Here is an 11,818-nt window from a genome sequence, read left to right as displayed (position 1 = left end):
CTGGACACACACTGGGTCTGATTAACCCATTCTGACCTGAGATCAGATTCATACGAGGTTTCCACCGGACACACACTGGTCCGATGAACCCATTCTGACCTGAGATCAGATTCATACGAGGTTTCCACTGGACACATACTGGGTCTGATCAACCCATTCTGACCTGAGATCAGATTCATACGAGGTTTCCACTGGACACACACTGGTCTGATGAACCCATTCTGACCTGAGATCAGATTCATACGAGGTTTCCACTGGACACACACTGGTCTGATTAACCCATTCTGACCTGAGATCAGATTCATACAAGGTTTCCACTGGACACACACTGGAGTCAGTGAGGGCATTATGTCGACCCCGCCAGCTCACCTCCCCCCCCCCCCCCCCCCCCTCCTGGTGCTGCGGCCATCTTGGAAACTAAAAAAACAATATAAACGTTGGAAGAGGGGGGGGGGGGGGGGTGGGGCCGAGAGAGACCCTTATTCAATTAATTAATTAACAATTAAATCGTTACAATAAATCGTTAAAGGTATATTCAGTGATTTCACTCAAAAAACCTTCGTTTTTGGCTGGGACCTAAGCCTTTCATCCAATCAGCCAAAAACGAAACCTAAGGTTTTTTGACCCCCAGGGGTTAACTGGTGACAGGGAGGAACTCCTTATATGGTCAGCACACTCTATAGTAGAGAAGATTATCACAACAAAACAAAACAATAAGTGATATTTGAATTTAGTGAAATCACTGAATATACCTTTAATCACAATTATTTGTGTGACAATTTAATTATTGGTGAAGTTTAAATGTCTCGTTGGTGCCCCCTACAGGTCTGCCTCTGGACTGTATGGCGGGGGCGTGGCAGCGTCTGGCTCCTCCTCCTATCGGGGCGTGTCAACGTCCGGCCCCTCCCCCTCCGGGCCCTATGGGGGCGTGTCCGGCTCTCTGGGCCACCTCCTCCTCTCCGGCTCTCTGCCGCCGCCGCCCCCACTCCTTGCCCCCTTCAACTCCTCCAAGCTCCGCCCCCAACCAGCCTCCTCCTCCTCCTCTTCTTCTTCTTCTACTACTTCTTCTGCGTCCGCGTTGCTGTCGTCCTTGAGCTCGGATGGACGCGCGGCGGTGGCGCGGCGGCCTCCTTCTTCTTCGTTGGTGGACGGCGGCGGCCCCTCCCCCCCGCAGGCCCCCCCGCTCCTCCCCGCACCCCCCGCCCCGCTCCCGGAGCGCCCCGCCTACCTGGAGAGGTAGGAACGCCTTCTAACGCTAACTTCAGGCTAACGCTAACTTCAGGCTAACCCTAACTTCAGCCTAACGCTAACTTCAGGCTAAGGCTAACTTCAGGCTAACGCTAACTTCAGGCAAACGCTAACTTCAGGCTAACGCTAACTTCAGGGTACCCCAATAGGCGGCCCGCGGGCAGTTCATGATCAGCCTGTGAGATTTAGACTCGCTTGAAATCCGAAGGTCCTTAGTTTTCAATAAAGAGGTGTTTTAATTAGGGCCGGGACTTTAACGCATTTAATATTGTTTTCACGGCGGAACGTTTCTCACTTGGCGCATTTCTCGGGTTGAACATCGATATGCGATTAAAATGCGATTAATCAAGATTCATTAATTACAAAGCTAATTAATTTATTAGAAAAAAAGTCCCAGCTCTAGTTTTAATACATTCTGTCTCAGAATCTTTGCGTTTTTTCCTGAAACAGCGCCCCCCTTTGGCTTAAACTTCAGCAGACGTTTAAGCCAAAGGGGGGCGCTGTTTCACAGTTGAATACACATTTATCGATTGACCAAGTGTAACATGAATCTGACATAGACAGACAGACAGACAGACAGACAGACAGACGGTGTTATAATGGCGTCTCTCTGTGGTCATGTGATCAGGTACGGAGCAGCCAACATGGCCGCCGTCAAGCCCATGGTCCAGCAGCCTCCTGGGGGCGGAGCGAAACCAAACTCCTCCCACAACAACAACAACAGTGGGAGAACGGCCGCGCTGAGCGCGGCGCAGGAGAGCCAGGTCACACAGGTCAGAGGTCACACGGGTCAGAGGTCACACGGGTCAGAGGTCACACGGGTCAGAGGTCACACAGGTCAGAGGTCACACAGGTCTGCATTCATGCGAGCGGCGGAGGTCGAGAGTAACAAAGCTCTAAATGCAACGCATTAGAGCTATGGACCAGTAGCATTAGAGCTATGGACCAGAGCATTAGAGCTATGGACCAGAGCATTAGAGCTAAGGACCAGAGCATTAGAGCTATGGATCAGAGCATTAGAGCTATGGACCAGAGCATTAGAGCTATGGACCAGAGCATTAGAGCTATGGACCAGAGCATTAGAGCTATGGACCAGTAGCATTAGAGCTATGGACCAGTAGCATTAGAGCTATGGACCAGTAGCATTAGAGCTATGGACCAGAGCATTAGAGCTATGGACCAGAGCAATAGAGCTATGGATCAGAGCATTAGAGCTATGGACCAGTAGCATTGGAGCTATGGACCAGAGCATTAGAGCTATGGACCAGTAGCATTAGAGCTATGGACCAGAGCATTAGAGCTATGGATCAGAGCATTAGAGCTATGGACCAGAGCATTAGAGCTATGGACCAGAGCATTAGAGCTATGGATCAGAGCATTAGAGCTATGGATCAGAGCATTAGAGCTATGGACCAGTAGCATTAGAGCTATGGACCAGAGCATTAGAGCTATGGACCAGAGCATTAGAGCTATGGACCAGAGCATTAGAGCTATGGACCAGAGCATTAGAGCTATGGACCAGTAGCATTAGAGCTATGGACCAGTAGCATTAGAGCTATGGACCAGTAGCATTAGAGCTATGGACCAGTAGCATTAGAGCTATGGACCAGTAGCATTAGAGCTATGGACCAGTAGCATTAGAGCTATGGACCAGAGCATTAGAGCTATGGACCAGAGCAATAGAGCTATGGATCAGAGCATTAGAGCTATGGACCAGTAGCATTAGAGCTATGGACCAGAGCATTAGAGCTATGGACCAGAGCATTAGAGCTATGGACCAGAGCATTAGAGCTATGGATCAGAGCATTAGAGCTATGGATCAGAGCATTAAAGCTATGGGTCAGAGCATTAGAGCTATGGATCAGACAGAGCATTAGAGCTATGGACCAGAGCATTAGAGCTATGGATCAGACAGAGCATTAGAGCTATGGATCAGAGCATTAGAGCTATGGACCAGACAGAGCATTAGAGCTATGGACCAGTAGCATTAGAGCTATGGACCAGAGCATTAGAGCTATGGACCAGAGCATTAGAGCTATGGACCAGTAGCATTAGAGCTATGGACCAGAGCATTAGAGCTATGGATCAGACAGAGCATTAGAGCTATGGACCAGAGCATTAGAGCTATGGACCAGACAGAGCATTAGAGCTATGGTTCAGACAGAGCATTAGAGCTATGGACCAGAGCTAGGGGCGGTCCATGGGGGTAACAGTGATCTGATTGGTTGACTGGTTGATTGACAGGTCCAGGGGGCGGTCCATGGTGGTAACAGACAGTGATCTGATTGGTTGACTGGTTGATTGACAGGTCCAGGGGGCGGTCCATGGTGGTAACAGACAGTGATCTGATTGGTTGACTGGTTGATTGACAGGTCCAGGGGGCGGTCCATGGTGGTAACAGACAGTGATCTGATTGGTTGACTGGTTGATTGACAGGTCCAGGGGGCGGTCCATGGCGTCACGGTGGAGGAGTGTCAGACGGCTCTGCAGAGCCACGACTGGACGGTGACTGACGCTGTCAATCACCTGAAGGTACACGCCCACACACGCCCACACACGCCCACACACGCCCACACACGCCCACACACACACACACGCACACACACACACACACGCACGCACACACACGCACACACACACGCACACACACACACACACACACACACACACACACACATGAAATAGTTTGAGCACCACTGACATAGAAACAAGGGGTTTTTCAGAAAACCGTCAGGATTCAGGTCTGAATGGGTTGATGCAGTACTGTGTTGGTCCACCAGGTGGAGCAGTTGTTCTCAGGTCTTAACCCATTCTGACCTGCGATCAGATTCATACGAGGTTTCCACTGGACACACACTGGTCTGATGAACCCATTCTGACCTGAGATCAGATTCATTCGAGGTTTCCACTGGACACACACTGGTCTGATTAACCCATTCTGACCTGAGATCAGATTAAAAAAATGTCAGTCGTTCTTCGATTTTTCAAAAAATAGCAGACCTACAAGCTCGTAGCGCGCCACTCGGTGGCGCGCTATGAGCTTGTAGATCTGCTATTTTTCAATAGCTAAAGCATAGCATGATGCTAACACCAAAACGGGTTCCCGTTCAGAATGGGTTAATGGGTTGATGCAGTACTGTGTTTTGTCCACCAGGGGGAGCAGCTGTTCTCAGGTCTGAATGGGTTAATGATGCAGTACTGTGTTGGTCCACCAGGTGGAGCAGTTGTAATGGGTTGATGCAGTACTGTGTTTTGTCCACCAGGTGGATCAGTTGTAATGGGTTAATGATGCAGTACTGTGTTTTGTCCACCAGGTGGAGCAGTTGTAATGGGTTAATGATGCAGTACTGTGTTTTGTCCACCAGGTGGAGCAGTTGTAATGGGTTGATGCAGTACTGTGTTTTGTCCACCAGGTGGAGCAGTTGTTCCGTCTTGGCCTGCGCTCCAGGGCAGAGTGTCAGGAGGTGTTGGAGCGATGCCATTGGACGCTGGAAACCGCCAGCACTCTGATGCTGCACACCTACGCACCGTACGTACACACACACACTCTGATGCTGCACACCTACGCACCGTACGTACACACACACTCTGATGCTGCACACCTACGCACCGTACGTACACACACACACACTCTGATGCTGCACACCTACGCACCGTACGTACACACACGCACACACACACACACACGCACACACGCACGCACACGCACACACACACACATGAACGCATGCACACACACACACACACTAGGCATGTGAATCTCGTCTCATCTCACGATTAGATACGCATCTCGATGCACTGCCAGCGATACGATACTTTAGCGATACATGGAATCTCCTGGCGATACGATGCGATACAATTCACCCTCTTCCCGATACGATACGATGCGATGCGATGCGATTCACCCCTCTACCGATACGATGTGATTTGATGGCGATTCATCACAATTGAAAGGATTTATATTAAAGCTCTAAACTCCTTCAGCGCCACCTGGTGGTCACCAGTTTAGGCTCTGAGTGCCAATTCTCCCATTATAAAGAAAGAAATAATTTGTAATTCTATTATGCATGTAATGTGCATGATGTCCTCACCTGTACCCCAGATTAGAGGAACATGTAATGTGCATGTCATCACCTGTACACCAGATTAAAAAAAGGAGGACGTCTTGTCGTCCGTGGCACTTATTTCACCAAAACATGTAAAAATGCATTACATTTAAATTCAAAGCAATTTATTGTTTTACTGTAGGTTAGTATTATAGCTCTGCATCTCAAACAACCCAACTTATAGAATTCTGTAAGTAAACAAAGGGTCTGCTCTCTGCTGGTTATTGTGGAATTGTTAGATTACTAATAATCATAGGATATAGCATAATTATTATATCTCAAAGGTCAATTTGAGGTTTTGAGTATAGAGGGTTCAAGAGATTAAAATTTAATAGCCTATCGTTCATCAATTAATGTTACCAACATATAAATAGAAAAGAAACAAATAAACAAAACAATAATTTCAGGTCACACTCGTAGTGCTGTCAAGCAATTCTATGTCTAGTTTAATCTGCAACACAGTTTTATAATATAATTGCCTATGTATAGTGGGGGTCCCTGCTTGATCTCTCTCACTCTAAGGTAAGTGGTCCTTGGCTTGACCTGAAAAACATTGAAGACCCTGGCCTGCATGTATTATTAACGTTTTAAATACATAGCAGATGTACAAGCTCACAACGCGTCTCATCCACGCCCCGCTGTGAGCTTGTGGATCTGTAATTTTAAGCGTGCGACACCGTCTTGCTGCAGAATATAAATAAGGCTTCTATCCCAGAGAACAGCAGGGGAAAGCTGGACAGTGGACAGTTGTGAAACGGTTGTAAACGACTTTAAACGCAAGCAGTACACCCAGCTGTGGCGTTGTTGTTGTTGTTGTTGTACACGTGTGTGCAGACTGCAGAAGCTTTCTTTAATTACAAATTGATGATCGCGACGCAGATTCACGTCGGAGAATCAGCGAGAACAGCTGTGGAGTGTGGATCATTACCAGCACGCAGCGCTACAGTGAAAAGTCAACTGATCGACGGACAGCTATTTTATAAAGATAAAGGTGGTGCTTCTCTTGTTTAATGCGTGGCGCTCACTTCTGTTAGTCGCGGGTGCTCTTCATAGTCTGTTTGTTGTCTCACAGTCTCAACGTGTCTACTCTGCACCGTCGTACGGTAGCTTCTGTTCACTGACTGTGTGTGCGCTGTGAGAGACCTTTTCTTTCTTCCTTTTCTGATGGTACGTTCAATGCACCTCAGAAACACAGTTTAGGGTGAAATACAACCGGTAAAATCCGGTGCAACCATGGATTTTACCGATGCAAGCACTCCGCGAACGATGCATCGAGATTTCACCCGTCAATTGTATCCGATACACAGTGAATGAACCGATGCACTCGCATCGCGCACGTCTGTATCGATGTATCGATACGTATCGATTATTTTCCACATGCCTAACACACACACACACGCGAACGCACACACACACACACACACACACACACACACACACACACACACACACACACACACACACACATACATACATACACACGAACGCATGCACACACACACCCCTCCCACTCCCCCCAACCAAACCCTGAAAAGAACCAGGCTTTGTCTAAAGGAGCAAAATGAATCGATTTATTTTCAAAAATGTTAGATTTGTATTATTATTATTATTATTATTATTATTATTATTATTATTATTATTATTATTATTATTATTATTATTATTATTATCGTGAGAACGATGGCTTCCATTTTATTATCGTGAGAACGATGGTTTCCATTTTCACATTGCAACTTTTCAGGAATATAAAAAAGCCTGCAGTTTCTATTAGCTTGGATTCCCCATCGATGATGTCACTGGTGGACGGGTTTCTGAACTGCCCACAGCCCTCCTATGAGACACAGACTGGTTTCTGAACTGCCCACAGCCCTCCTATGAGACAGACTGGTTTCTGAACTGCCCACAGCCCTCCTATGAGACACAGACTGGTTTCTGAACCGCCCACAGCCCTCCTATGAGACACAGACTGGTTTCTGAACCGCCCACAGCCCTCCTATGAGACACAGACTAGACTGGTTTCCGAACCGCCCACAGCCCTCCTATGAGACACAGACTGGTTTCCGAACCGCCCACAGCCCTCCTATGAGACACAGACTGGTTTCCGAACTGCCCACAGCCCACCTATGAGACACAGACTGGTTTCTGAACTGCCCACAGCCCTCCTATGAGACACAGACTGGTTTCTGAACTGCCCACAGCCCTCCTATGAGACACAGACTGGTTTCTGAACCACCCACAGCCCTCCTATGAGACACAGACTGGTTTCTGAACCACCCACAGCCCTCCTATGAGACACAGACTGGTTTCTGAACCGCCCACAGCCCTCCTATGAGACACAGACTGGTTTCTGAACCGCCCACAGCCCTCCTATGAGACACAGACTGGTTTCTGAACCGCCCACAGCCCTCCTATGAGACACAGACTGGTTTCTGAACAGCCCACAGCCCTCCTATGAGACACAGACTGGTTTCTGAACCGCCCACAGCCCTCCTATGAGACACAGACTGGTTTCTGAACCGCCCACAGCCCTCCTATGAGACACAGACTGAGTAGAAAAATTGGTGGCATTTTATCGTGAACATTAGTGAGGACCAATTATATGAAGGTAGGTTGAAAAGTGGTGAAGTTGTCCTTTAAGTACTGTCTCCTCCTCTCTTCCAGGAAGTGACCAATCGGTGGTGGCCTTGGGGTCGCGACCTCAGCTACCGACCATCAGTTACCGTGATGTGGGCGGAGTTACCGTGATGTGGGAGGAGTTACCGTGATGTGGGCGGAGTTACCGTGATGTGGGAAGAGTTACCGTTATGCTTAACATGCTGTGAATACAAGACTTATATCTCACTCTGTACCTGTGCTTCTCAACGTGTGGTGCAGGGACCCCTCAGGGGTCGTTGAGGGGGTTCCAGGGACCCCCAGGGGTCGTTGAGGGGGTTCCAGGGACCCCCAGGGGTCCTTGAGGGACCCCCAGGGGTCCTTGAGGGGGTTCCAGGGACCCCCAGGGGTCCTTGAGGGGGTTCCAGGGGGTCCACAGCTAAATGATGGTAGCTAAGTGACCAAATTAATCCATGTATATACCTACCTGCTATTTTACAAATGTGATTATTATTATTATTTATTTTATTATTATTATTTATTTTTATTTTTATTTTTTTTTGTGGGGGGGGGCAGTTGAAATATGATAATGTTTTTGGGGGGTCCTGTGCAGTTCAAATGTGATTTTGTGAGTACCACTCTGATCAAAGCACGCTAATGCTAACTGATCTACGCACGCTAATGCTAACTGATCTACACACGCTAATGCTAACTGATGTAAGCGTGCCGATGCTAACTGATTTAAGCATGCCGATGCTAACTGACGTAAGCACGCTAATGCTAACTGATGTAAGCACGCTAATGCTAACTGACGTAAGCACGCTAATGCTAACTGATGTAAGCACGCTAATGTTAACGCTAACATGCTAATGCTTTGCTCAGTATTTTCTGATGGAACATCTGCTGAAACTCATAATAAAATATTACCCTTGATGGGGGCGTGGCTTTACCTTGATGGGGGTGTGTGTGTGCGTGTGCGTGTCGCGTTCATTCCGTGAGTGGGCTCATTATAATATTAAGTGCCGACCCAGCTTATATTTGTAATGTTTGTGTTGTTTATGTTGTTTGTTTGTTTGGTGCTATTAAGGAAGTTCACTGCCTATACAGTAAACACTCCGTGTTATATGAGAACCGAAATACTCTTATCAACCAATTAGTATCTCAGATGTAGATATTAAAGGGATTGTGACATAAAAAAAAAGGTTTTGGAATTGTTCTTATTTTTTTTAGGTTTTCTAATCTGAATTGCACCCAAAAAACATGAACTTTCAGTAGATTTTCTGTGATCTGGGGTTTTCTGGCTCAAACAGGTGCTCTGATTTGCCGGCAGCAAGTGATGTAAGATCCTGCAAATCCCATATATGTCAATGGGATTTGCCAGCAGATGTCACTGTTTTCACTGTTTTGCCTGTTTTCATTGTAGCTCAAAAGGCTTCCAAACCCCAAAGAAAACTTCAGACCACAGAAAACCCACTGAATGTTCAAAGTTCAGGTTTCTTGGGTGTAATTGAGGTCATAAAACCTAAAACAAAAAACAAAAACAAAAATAAATGAAAATGAATGTCATAAAACCTTTAATACAGTTAATTGGGGGGTAAAATGTGTTGTGCTATTGTTGCGTATACTATGGAGACATGGTGAAGGAGGAAGGAAGGATCAGGTGACAGAGGTGTGCTTTCACAGGACATGATGCACAATGTACGTAACCTGACTCTGCCAGATGGGGGCGGTATTGAGTACGATGTGGGTTCTAGTTCATCTGAAGCAACGTAATGAACAGGAGACGTGGCGTTTGCGTAAGTGTGTTTATAATGTGTTTTAAGTACAGTTAAATGCTCTAAATATACAGTCATAATAACACGCTTATGGAGTCGCTAGATCTGTCAATTAATAGTAGCTATATGAAACGGCAAAGTTTAGTTATATCCGTATACAGTGCGCGTTTGTGTGCAGACTTTGTTGCTGATTTATTGCTTTGTCTCACGCACGCACACACACACGCACTCACACGCACTCACACACACACACACACACACACACAACACACTCACACACACACACACACACACACACACACACACACACACAGACACACACATTGCTTCATCATCAGAGTGACAATGTTACTGTTTGTTATTGGGGGGGAGTTGTATACATTATGTAACAATGTTACGGTTTGCTATGGGGGGTGTGCTGCCTTTGGAATGGCAGTTTGGTACATGTTTAATAATTCTGTCATTTAATTAAGTTACATTAAAAGGTGAAGTGTATTGTAACAGGTTTTACTGCCCTCCAGTGGTGGAAGTAGAAAGTGAAACGAAACTCAGTAGGGCCAGCATTTCCCAATAAAACGAAACTCAGTTGAGTCAGCATTTCCCCACAGAACAGTGAGCTGTGCACATGGTCTGCTGAGAATTCTTCTTATATGCCTTTGCCTTAGACATTATTTGTCTGTAAGTACATTTTAGTTGTAGTTAATCAATGGGATGTTTATATTTCATGATGAATGATCTTTGCAACTTTCCTATTAGCTTAACAACATTTAGCTTACTGCAGCAGTGGCTGCAGTGCTTTCTGTGTTTCAACTTTGTGTTCCTACTAGTTCAATGCAAATAGCCTACAAGGCTTACTATTACTCACACACATTTACCTGTGTGGTAATTCCTTTGTTGTTTATTTACAGTACATGTGTGCTAATTCATTTTTATGTTTATTTCTGTACTGTTTCAGTTTTACAAAATTACCTGTGGAGACTTCAGTAAATTCAAGAAAAGTCAAGCCTTGTATCTTTATTGGAGGATTTCAGAAAGTGTTAACTAGCTGTCTAGCTGCACATAGGCACGTGTTGCAAGGGCAGCTTAGGGGGGGAGTTGTATACATTATGTAACAATGTTACGGTTTGCTATGGGGGGGGGGGGGTTGTATACATTATGTAACAATGTTACGGTTTGCTATGGGGGGGGGGGGGGGGGGAGTTGTATACATTATGTAACAATATTACTGTTTGTTATGGGGGGGGGTTGTATACATTATGTAACAATGTTACTGTTTGTTATGGGGGGGGGAGTTGTATACATTATGTAACAATGTTACTGTTTGTTATGGGGGGGGAGTTGTATACATTATGTAACAATGTTACTGTTTGTTATGGGGGGGGGAGTTGTATACATTATGTAACAATGTTACTGTTTGTTATGGGGGGGGGGGGGGGTTGTATACATTATGTAACAATGTTACTGTTTGTTATGGGGGGGGGGTTGTATACATTATGTAACAATGTTACTGTTTGTTATGGGGGGGGGGGAGTTGTATACATTATGTAACAATGTTACTGTTTGCTATGGGGGGGGGGATGGGGGAGGGGGAGGTGAGTTTTCACCTTGTGAAATGAGATGTTTTTAAAGAGTATGAAATAGTGTAAACAGTAGATCTACAAGCTCACATAGATCTACAAGCTCACATAGCGTCGAACGATATTGTCTTCCTTGTATTTGACAGTATGAGGTCGGTTCGTTGCTCTCCCCAGGTTGTATTTGACAGTATGAGGTCGGTTCGTTGCTCTCCTCAGGTTGTATTTGACAGTATGAGGTCGGTTCGTTGCTCTCCTCAGGTTGTATTTGACAGTATGGGGTCGGTTCGTTGCTCTCCTCAGGTTGTATTTGACAGTATGGGGTCGGTTCGTTGCTCTCCTCAGGTTGTATTTGACAGTATGAGGTCGGTTCGTTGCTCTCCTCAGGTTGTATTTGACAGTATGAGGTCGGTTCGTTGCTCTCCCCAGGTTGTATTTGACAGTATGAGGTCGGTCCGTTGCTCTCCCCAGGTTGGCAGAGGAAGTGGAGCGCCCAGGATTTCATATTTCAGTATATTTTCCA

At 46.2% G+C, this 11,818-nt stretch overlaps 1 protein-coding gene across 1 annotated transcript in view; it reads left to right on the top strand.

The window, feature by feature from the left end:
• tnk2a (tyrosine kinase, non-receptor, 2a) overlaps nt 1-8,085 on the top strand; it is a gene marked incomplete at its 5' end in the record, with an annotated part of 41,426 nt that extends 33,341 nt beyond the window's left edge. The window contains 5 exons of the mRNA XM_083777633.1: nt 826-1,236; nt 1,877-2,021; nt 3,685-3,780; nt 4,662-4,777; nt 8,016-8,085. Of these exons, the coding sequence (XP_083633759.1) occupies nt 826-1,236; nt 1,877-2,021; nt 3,685-3,780; nt 4,662-4,777; nt 8,016-8,022 (775 nt within the window). The 3' untranslated portion in view covers nt 8,023-8,085. The remainder of the gene's footprint in view (nt 1-825; nt 1,237-1,876; nt 2,022-3,684; nt 3,781-4,661; nt 4,778-8,015) is intronic.
• Nucleotides 8,086-11,818: the final 3,733 nt, after the last annotated feature.

Source organism: Protomyctophum parallelum, assembly GCF_964188405.1.
Source record: "Protomyctophum parallelum genome assembly, chromosome: 12".
NCBI lineage: Eukaryota > Metazoa > Chordata > Actinopteri > Myctophiformes > Myctophidae > Protomyctophum > Protomyctophum parallelum.
The sequence above is the reverse complement of the archived record's forward strand: the minus strand, read 5'-3'. Positions and strand labels throughout refer to the sequence as shown.